Consider the following 11,350-nt stretch of genomic DNA (forward strand, 5'->3'; position numbering starts at 1 on the left):
ATAAACGAATATTTATTATTTATTTAGGATTCAATATATTTTAAAAGTTTTTAACTGTTTTTCTTTCAAACTTTAATTCATATTTTCAACTTAAGTTAACAAAAATTATATTTATTTATTTTCAAAATTAGTTTAAAATGAAAAGATTTCGAACTAAAACATATCTAATTCTATTTATTATTTCTAATTTTGTCCTACATCTTAATTTCTTAATTTTATATATATGTAACTTAATTTTTTAGACTTTTAAGTTAATATAATTCTATACTTTTGATCTCATTTAACATAATATCATTACAGGTCTTTTTGTTTCCGGTGATTTGACAAAACAAAAATACCCAAAGTTTCAAAACTATTTATGTAACATTTTAATACAAATAATATTTTATTTTAAATTTTTTTATTTCATGGAATAACCTATTTTAATTTATAGTTTGAAAACATCATATAGTATTTTATAAAATTCTATTATGACTTTTTATTCTAATTCAAACCTTATATTTTAACTTTAATTTATATTTTAAAATTACTTTTTGCATCAATTTATTTTATAAAGTTATAAACACTTAAGTATCGAATGTCAAATAATTTAAATTACTATTATCATATAATTTATGATTATTTCCTAAACTGATATATATATATATATATATATATATATATATATATATATATATATATATATATATATATATATATATATATATATATATATAGTTTTATGTTTTCTATAAATTTAAATATTTTTAATTAAGTTTTCTTAAATTATATTATCAATTATCTAACATTTTCATATTTTTAAATTAAATATTTTACCTTAATTTTTATTGATATGATATAACTTTTATTTTATATTTTTATTATTTAAATTAATGGAAATAAATCTATACATATATTTCTACACTTTTTTATAAATAGTTTTATTGGATTGTGAAATAATTTTAAATTATTTAAATAAAAAATATTTTTAAAAATAAATAACTTTTTAATTTTATTATAGATCATTTTTTATTATCTAAATGAATTTTTATTACGAGTAATTATCTAAATTTAAGTATAATAATTGGCAACGTAAAATTAAAAGAATATATTGTAAGTAATTATTTAAATTTAAAATGTAGTTACTAAAAAATAAACTTAGAAAATAATTATACATATCAAAAGATTAAATCTCTTTATTAATAGGAAGTAAGTATTTGCATTCAAAAAACAAATCATTGAAAAGATAAAATCGGAAAAAAAATATGAAAAAAATAATAATCTTTCAATAACTAATGAAAACACATTAAGTCATATTTTTATTAGATAATTAAATTCAAATAAATGGTAACTTAAAAGATTACAATAAAAAAAATAAATAAATAAATTTAATTTAACTGTCACTTAATAAATAAAAATAGAAACATAATCAGTTTAAAATAACAATTGTTTAAAAGGTCAAATTACAAAAAAAGATTAAGTGTAAGGAAGATAAATAAAAATAAAAATTTAATTTAAATTCTCTTATAAATTAAATTTATTTCATTTTAATTTCTGATATTTTTTTCAATTAATTGTCTAAAAAATTTATATTTGTCAATAATGTATATAGTCCACTAAAATGACTTAACCATTTGACTTTTGTTTTAGTATTTTTGAAATTAAAGTTTAAAAATTTTATTTTTGAAGTTATTTTCAAAATGTTCTGTTTTTTTACTATAATCTAAAAATTACTGATTTTAAACATTCAATAAAAGAATAATTTTAATTAGAATTTCGATTAAAAATTTCAAAAACTTTTAATATTTAATTTAGCTGTTTTTTTATTTTTCATATCCAGATAAATAAGCAATAAAAATATAAAATAAAATCTATATCACTTTAATTAACCATGTCACCTTAATTAATATAAAAATTCTTAAAAAACATTAAATTTTAAATTCTCAGATAATTGTTTTAGTAAAGGCTCGATTAGAAATATATAAATACATCAATGATTTATATCTTTTGCTTTTTTTTTTAATATTTATACCTAGATAAAGAGATTATTTTTGTGCTTATATTTATTTTTCATAGTTATCCATTAAATAAAAATAAGAATAATAATTTTAACAATTTTACTGTTTTTTTTAAATTTAATATTTTTTTTTAATTTTATAATCTTTTCAAATTTAACCGTTTTTATGATAAAATTACTTATAAAATAAATAAATAATATTTACAATAAAATTAAATATGTTTAATTTCATAATTGTGATAATAATAGTAATAATTTTATTATTCTGTATTATCATATAATAGTACATTTCCATATAATTTTTGGATTTGAAGATGTAGAGGGTAAGAAGTCTGAAGTTGAACACGTCATAGAGTTAGGAATAATGTCCAAAATATAATTTATATGTTACTAATTTTGAAAAACTAAATTATGTAGAAGATATATAGTTTCTATGTAAAAGTGTAGTGGGGAGAAATTGTGTAAAAGAAATTATAATATTTGATTATAATTGTCATCGTTATTATGCTATTATAAATATTCATTATTTGTAATCAAAATCAAATTTGATGTTACATTTAACCCTTATAACATGAAAAAACCAAACTTGAAATGATTAAAAAAATTGATAATTTTTAATAAAGGTTCGCATTAGAAATATACTACTGTGAGCATAATACATATGTGCAAGACAGATTGGAAAACTAGTGTAACTTTCTTTATAAATGTGATAGCAATTTTTGTGCCTAAAAACTGGAAACTTGTAGTTTTATTCCTCCTATGGGCTTGGAAAGCCAGAATAGTCCTTTGCTCTTTATTACTTTTATAACAAAACCCATTACCGCAAAATATATTACATATATATGAAGTCATTGCATGTTAAAGCCAATGCACTCACATGGGATATGTTCAGTTTTTTTTAGTAAATACTAATTTTTCAAAGCACAACAATGTTATGTTCAGTTCCTTTAATAAATACTAATTTCAAAGCACAACAATGTTATGTTCAGTTTCTTTAGTAAATTCTAATTTCAAAGCACAACAATATCTAACTGAAAATTCCAACTGATGATAAACAAAGCAAAGGATGCAAATGAAAACCAGTAATACCTCCTTGCCTCTAGACAGCTGGAACAATATCTAAGGACTTGTCATATCAAGTGTGATCATGCGGCAGCTACTACTGCATAGACACAAAAGGTAATTGTTCTTATCTAATTTAAATTTGAAGAACTACCAAAAGAACTGAGTCCAAAATTGTCATTAGGACATCAAACTTTGCTTCCCGGCAAAAGGGTTATACGTAAACACATTAAGCCCATTCATTTTCAGTTCAGGAGCCCTAGGTTTGTATTATTTGCTGCTAAAATAATATGGGGGTAATGCTCCGGGATCAAGCTCCCAGAAGCCTCTCAGATTGCCCCCATGTTCTTCTGTTAATTTAAAGGCAGGGATTTGGTGGGAGAACCTCAGCAACTCTTTCCAAAATATTCTCATGGTCCTAGCTGATCGTGCATTTAAGTTGCTCTTAAAAACTGACTTATAACCACTCACCAACTCCAAAGGTACAACATCCATCCACAAATCATTTTCTCCAACAACTTCCACTATGTCATACTTCAAATTTGCCAGATCAGAACGTTTTATTTTAGTCGTCCAATTCTTGTACAATGCCCAAATTTCGCCTTTCCTTGGAAAAATTTCATATTCCTTCTTACTGTTAGTAATAGTCTGCACCTGATGTGAAATAGAACGGGTGTCAGAATACGTGTAGGGACTGGCACACGTTTTGATTTTAAATCTGCCAATGGAAATAAGCATGTCTTTATCTTCCCATCTGAGACAGTTTTCTGGTATCCAGCAGTTAGTAAGATAAGTAACTTGCAACTCAGGTTCTGGTCTGATCCTAATCTTCTTAATCTGACCATAGTATTTTGGTAGTCCATCCTCATCCCCGTAAAATGCCCAAATTTGGCCAACCTGAAACTTTTCTATGGACCTCCCACCATCAAAATTATAGAACTCGGGATCTGGAATTTCAAAAGCCTCCGCGTCTGAGGATGAAAGATTACTACCAGTATGTTCAACGGGATCCTTGTTCTCCTTTGAAGAATTGTTTCTTTCCAAATTATGCTTTGCAGTAGATGCATCTACCTCCCTGGCAAATTTCGACATATCTGAAGACCTTGTGCCATTCCCACTAGACGGACAATGTCCCACATTTATATCCAAATCTCCAGGAACATCAATTTCCTCAATATTCCTTGGCAGGGATACAGGATCAAGTTCCCAAGAGCCTACAGGAACACCAACTCTTTCCTGACCAGTCATTTTAAAAGATGGAACCCTGTGAGAAAATCTGAATAACTCAGCTGATGGAATTTGTATGGTATGCTTGCCTCCATCCAGTTGAGAGAAGAGAGATGTAAAACCTTTCAATTTACCCAGGTATGCAACAACTACTCCCACACCTTCAATGTAATCTGATAAGATTTCGACAAATTCAAAATCATACTGCCTATGAGACTCCGCATCCATATGCCATTTGATATCCCAATTTTTAAAAAGAGCCCAAGTTTCTCCCTTTCTAGGATATACTTTATACCTACTGCGGCCATACTTTTCACAAACAATAAGATGGGAGAACATCAGTGGATCTTCGGTAATTTCTGTATTACCAAGTCTATGTTCCCCACAAGCAACTGGCAATTGCTCATTTATCCAGTGGATTTCATCTTTCTCTTCTGCGTCTGGTTCAAACCATGTTATACGCAACTTGAATCCAGGAGAGAAAACTTTTTTGATTAAAGCATAGAATCGAGGCATACCATCAACAGTATCGTAAATAGCCCAAATCTGCCCAGCAGCAAAAGACTCCTGTTTCTTGTCTTTTTCAAAGTCACTGAACTCTGCATCTGGATAAATAAGCTGAACTGGTTGATCTGCTGATTTCAAGGGTGAATGCTCTGAAGTTTTGTCTGTGTTTGAGCTACCCACTGCCTCTTTTTCCCTCACCTCCTTAAGCTCCTCTTTTAAATTTTGAACGCTCTCTTCAGAATAAAAGTTCTGCTTCCCCTTTACCTGTCGCTGATCTTTTTTATCAGCAGCCGAACCATTTTGTTCATTAATTTTAGCTGCCTCCTCATGTTCCTCTTCACCAGCACCAAATGGAGATCCAGTCCCTTCATCATCACTCACATTCTCCTTGTAGGAAACCTGATGCTTTTGTCGCGTAGATCTACGTGGATTCTTTTCTATGTGGGTAGAAAAACCAGGAACAGCATCACTGTCAAAACGAATCTCCTCTTCAGATTCAGAATCAGTACTGCCCACAGATTCAGAACTTTCACTGAATTCAGCTACCCGCTTTCTCCTTCTCTTTCCATTTGGCTTTACAGGGTCATCCACAGTATGGCGTTTTTTTTTGTGTGATTTGGTGTGTGATCTGTGAGTATGCACATTACCTTGAGATCCAACACCAACATTGAAAGCGCCATGATTCTGGCTATGGTTTTGTGCACCAAAAGCTTGCTGGGTTGAATTAATTGTTGGTGCTGTACTTTGCATATCAAATGCAACGAAGGGCCTATTGCAATGTTGACAGCGAAGAGATCTGTGTAAAACTTCCAGAAAATACTCATATCTAACAGAACAATGTGAGCACATGGTCCAAAAAGTAGGGCGGCCACGATTAGGCCCCTGATGAGATGTCTGTCTAGACTGTTGTTGCTGATGAGGATTTAAGTTTGTAAAACTGGGTCTGACAGTGGTTTGCATCACAGGATTAAAATTCATCTGAACATTCTGATGATGATGAGTTGGCATGGTAGCTCTGTTCATTGGAGCCCTGCGCAGATTCATATCAAGCCTAGATCGTTTTTCTCCATCTAAAAGAACTCTTTGAGCTTCCCCAATCAGTTTAAATGCCGCTTCTGCACCAGAAAACTTGTTTTTGTCAGGATGAAGTTGGAGAGCAAACTTCCTGTATTGCTTCTTAATTGTTGCATCATTAGCCGTCAGCTCAATTTGAAGAATTTTATACCAGTCCATCTCATTGCCAAACAATTTCTGATCAGCAAAGCAATGCACATCACAGACAATAAGCATCTGATTAATATTCTCCAAATCAGGATATAGTTGTTGAGCCTTAAGAACAAATTTTCGAGCCCCGTTGAAATCTTTGTTTTGCATTTTCTTTTCAGCAATTTCCTTGGCCCTTACGGCCTCTTCTTTATTGCACTCCATCAAAAATTCAGATTTCAAAACCTGAAAGTGAGTGCTATTGCCACGCACACTGACAACCAAGCTACATTTAATTTGTAACTCTTACTGTGTGAACAGATCCTCCAAGACCCCACAAGTCGAAAAAAAAAATTACAGTCTACACATTCAGATTGACCCTGCAAATATTGTATAACATGTAATTATAAGATCCCGTCTAAAAAATCTTAAAATGAAGTTGTTGATATCACAAACAAATTTCTAAACATAAAATTAATGCATCAGTAGAGGACCTCCAGATCTTTCAATTTGCTAGGAAAACAGTAGCGGAAACACTATAGATATCCAAAACACAGTTTTCAGATCACCATAGTTTAATTTGTGTGAACTTGTCACACCAAACAAACATAATAACTAAGGAAAAAAGAATCAGCAAGATAAGGTGCTTTCTTCAATTTCTCCTCCCCCTATTTCCGTGTAGCTTTCCTTTTCATTATTTTTAGAGACATCAGCGTAGACATAAATAACAGAACCAAATGAAATGTAGAGACAGCTGTAAAAATGCTTCCATGCACCCATGGCAGGTTCTGCTAATAAAAATACTTAGCTTGAGGTCTGATTTTCAATTCTTCACAGCCAACAAATATAGTTTTTTTAACCAATCAACAATCAATTTATCATCTAAATTCTACTTTTGAAAATTCTTTCCAGTACAAGTGTTTTAGAAACCATACAACAGAACCAACCATTATTTCCAGTTTCTGCTCAAGAGACAAACTTTTGGAAAATAGAAAGGCATTCAAGGGTCAAATAAATTTAAGAAAGCAGAAAGTAAACAACGCCCAAGCCTTCACTAAGGTTCTAGAAAACACAAAATCAGCATAGGAACTGATATGACATGGCATGAAGATACAAGTTTACAAAGAGTCGACAAATGTACCATGATATCAAAACATTTGGAAGAAATGACAAATTTTAATAAATACGGAATATAAACAATAAAATTAGCATGCACTATAAAATTAACTTTAAAACAATATAAATCTAAAGAGAGAATAAATATTTTTATATTTATATAGATATATATATATATATATATATATATATATATATATATATATATATATATATATATATATATATATATGTTCTCATTTTGTAAATTATTGTGATATTTGCATTTATTTTGGCCAGATATTTTTTTTAAAATGTAAAATGCAATTAGGAGTATTTGAAGCACCAGGCAACAAATATGCATCACACTGCAAGTTTGAAAAATGATACTTTGTTGCATGTGGTTGAAGCATACCTGCTCCGAATGGGTTTGGTGTAGCACTCCGTCACGTTAAACTTCCACCAAGGAACCAAAATTCAAATACAACATAAAAAAACCCTACAAAAGCTAATCATTTGTAAACCTGCATCATAAAAAATCAGAAAATATATTAGAAAAAGATTACTGTGCCATAGGCACTTCTTTATATCGCAAACCTGTCACAGCACCAAACAGAAGCAACATTCAAACACAAAGGAGAGTAACAGCAAAAACCCTAATTTATTCCAAAGGTAACCAAAAACACAGAATTAGGAAACAATTCTTATCCAACAAAACATCAGGAAAGCTTGAACAAACCCTCTCCCCAAAAAAAAAAAAACAAAAAACAAAAACAAAAAATCTTTACAGTAAGACATTCATTGTTTTTTAAGTCAAAGGAAATAAGTTAATGCACTAAACAAATTTGAATATGCATATGGGGCAAAAATTATTAAAACCCTATATTTGAAAAAACATGAAATTAAAAAAATAATAAGGTTTTAGAGATGAAGCCGTGGACGCACCTGGTAATGTAATTGAGAGTTGAGAGAAGAGAGCATAGATGCCACACCAAAATAAAGAAGCAAACTTCGAACCTGCTCTTAGTGGAACCCCAGACTACTAATAGTATGATTGTTTATTGTTAGGATTCTATTGTTCTCCAACTGCCCCTTCAATTTTTAGTTTCCAGTGTTGTTTCCTCTGTAATTTACTTAATGTGCAAGGGTTCTCTCCTTTGTTCTTTGACCCTGGAAATGGTTGATCCAACGGACCACATTTTTTGGCTTAGGGGCACTTTGGTACATCCATATTCATAGATTTTTTTCACTTCACAAATTTTGAATGAATTACCATGATTCAAAATTAGTATAGAAAACAAATGCAGTTATTTAAATAATATAATTTTAAAAATTAAAAATATGTAATTTATTATCTATACTTACTGTAATATAAACTATATTCTATTTTTATTTGTACACATTGTTTTCACTTTCACCTTTTATAACTGTTTTTTAAAAATAAAACAAATATTTTATCAAATTACTGTTTTTAAAATTTTATTTATTTTTATTTTAAAATTTTTAAATTAAAAAATTATTTACAATAAAATTATGAAATTATTTTATATTTATTTTTATAATTACAATAATGATATTTTTTATTGACACCCATTTGTGCTTGTTTTTTCAATATATTCAAATGAAAAAAGTTATATAATTATAGTTAAAGATAGAATTGTTCAATTAAAAATATATAGCATTGTATAAAAGGATTTTTTTTCATTTTAGATACACATTTTTCTATTACTTTTATCTTTTAAATTAAAATAGTTATTTTGCTAATTTTACATTTTAAGTGATATTTTTTTAAGTTTAACATTTTAAAAAAAAATTGTATTGTTTTTTCTTTAAACTAAAATAACTATTTATAATAAAAAAAATCATATAAAAATAGATAAAACTGTATAAAATAAATTTAGGAAATCCATTTACGATTACTTTTATAATTATAGCAATAATACTCTAATTATTTTTTTGTCAAAAAAACAGTGATTATGAAAAAATATTAAATCATCGAATTATTTAATAAAATATAATATTAAAGGTTATTATAAAAAATATGTATCTCTTTTATATAATAATTATAAATTTTTAATTTGTTTTTTTTTAATTAAAAGTAGTCTAGTGATCCGAGTATTTTTTTTTCTTTAACAATTATTTTCATTTTAAATATAAAAATAATAAAATAGTGAAATTATTATGCAATGAGATGAGATAAAAATTAGGTTGTATTGTTGTAATTGTTATTATTAAAATAGTTATATTTATATGACTAAGTTATTTTAGTTGAGTTTCTCTAGGTTGAGTTTTTCCAAGCTGAGTTTATCCAGGTCGAACTCTTACAGGTCGAGCTTATTTGGATGAGTTCTTTCAAGCCAAGCTCCTTTGGGCCAACTTCTTCTAGATTGAACTCTTCAAGTCGACTTCTTTCAGATTGAGGTCTTAAAAGTTAACCTCTTCTAAACTAAGCTCATGTAGGCCGAGCTCCTTAAAGACGACATTTTAAACCAATAGGTATTTAAGAGTATGAAATTGAAGTGTCACATTTCAAATTTTTGAAAGTAGTGAACTATCAAATCAGTACATATGCAAAAGACCAAAATAACCATAGTTTGGAACAAATGTCAATAAACTACAACGTGTATTTTGGAATAGGCCGACCTCATCCACATTGAGCTCTCCATGTTGACTTCCTTTAGGTTGAGTTCATATAGGTCAAGTTCCTCCAAATCGAGGTCTCACCTAGGTCAAGGTCTTTATGGTCAAGCTCCTTTGGGTCGACCTCCTCTAAGACGAGGTTTTAACGTTAACCTCCTTTAGGCCAAGCTCCATTAACTGAGCTCCTCTCGACGAGCTCCTCCAAGTTAAGCTCGTATAGGTCAAGATCCTCCAACCAGGCTCCTTAAAGTCAACCTCTCAAGTCGACCTCATTCAAGATCAGCTCCTCCACACCGAGCTCCACCAGTCAAAATTCAATAGGTTGAGCTCCTTTAGTGTGAATTCAACAGGCCAAGTTCCTTCAAACTTAGATTTCTAAGTCGGGCTCTTCTAGGTTGAGTTACTCCGCCCAAACTCCCTTAGGTTGAGCTCCTTCAAACTGAGCTACACCAGCCGAGCTCCCCTAGGGCGAGGTCCTCCAAGTCGAGTGATAAATAACATTGTCTCTCGAGAGACTTGTACAACACTCAACAACTATTGCACTCGATAACTCAATTAGACCACAAAGTTCATAAAAACACAATGAACTTTTTTTGGTATTTTCACCAAACACATAATGTGCAATGAAATATAACATGAAAAAATTAATATTTATTGAGACTAAAGTTCAATCACTTAATTATTATGCATTAATAATCGTCTCGATTCAATATTCATGTCAAAATCAACTCACAATACTCAAATTTTCTTCGAACATCAATCATAGTTCGCGCAACAATCATTAACTTTTTTGAACCAAGACCATAACTTGCGTAAATCACGTTCAACCTCCAAATCGAAACAGAGATCTTCTATCACAACAGGTTGTTCAACTATCATCGTCTTCCTCGCACACCATCATTAACATAAATTGCAAAAACCTAATTTGTGAAATCGCGCCTCTTCTCCAAAAACCTGCAAAGTCATAAATGACACCACCATTGAACTTGTTTAACCTCCATCAATGATGCGAAAGCATTTACAAGGAGCAATATTTTAGATTAACTAGGAAGTTGAAAGATATATCAAAAGCACATTATTCCTCGGTATGCTCTTGTAGTTATGTGACATATTTACGCATAAATAGTTTAATAAGTAGTTAAATGTATTTGTCAGTTTTCTCCGTAAATTAAATTATCTTTGTTAATATATACTAAGTTTGTATATCTTTTTAGTTAAGAGCAAAATGTGAAACACTCTTTTACACGACTTTGGAGTTTTTTTAAGGACGGTGAAACTTCTTCTTATGCTTTTGACTTTTGGGAACATGATTCCTTTCATGTTGATACATTTTCTCTCTTGTGGAAATATTGCCAAATATGAATACTCTCATACATTTTAATAATATATGCTTACTTAAGCCTTTTATAAAAAATCTCTCAATATAATATTATGTAATTGTACTAGTGAATCACCAAGACTAATTATCAATTGTGATATTATTTATAGGTTTATTAAGAGAATATTTTATCATAAAGATCATTAACATGAGTCAAATTTACACAAAAGATCAAACATCACTTTAAATTGAAAATCTTAAATTATCTTATACATTGTTCAACTTTTTATTTATAAATATTT

At 29.3% G+C, this 11,350-nt stretch overlaps 1 protein-coding gene across 1 annotated transcript; it reads right to left on the minus strand.

The window, feature by feature from the left end:
- Positions 1-3,063: 3,063 nt before the first annotated feature.
- Positions 3,064-8,193, minus strand: LOC106775955. The gene is made up of 3 exons (XM_014663215.2): positions 8,036-8,193; positions 7,506-7,614; positions 3,064-6,375 (listed from the first exon to the last, which is right to left on the minus strand). The coding sequence occupies exon 3, from the start codon at positions 6,218-6,220 to the stop codon at positions 3,329-3,331; it is 2,892 nt and encodes a 963-aa protein (XP_014518701.1). The 5' UTR covers positions 6,221-6,375; positions 7,506-7,614; positions 8,036-8,193; the 3' UTR covers positions 3,064-3,328.
- Positions 8,194-11,350: the final 3,157 nt, after the last annotated feature.

Source organism: Vigna radiata, chromosome 10 (assembly GCF_000741045.1).
Source record: "Vigna radiata var. radiata cultivar VC1973A chromosome 10, Vradiata_ver6, whole genome shotgun sequence".
Taxonomy (NCBI): Eukaryota; Viridiplantae; Streptophyta; class Magnoliopsida; order Fabales; family Fabaceae; genus Vigna; species Vigna radiata.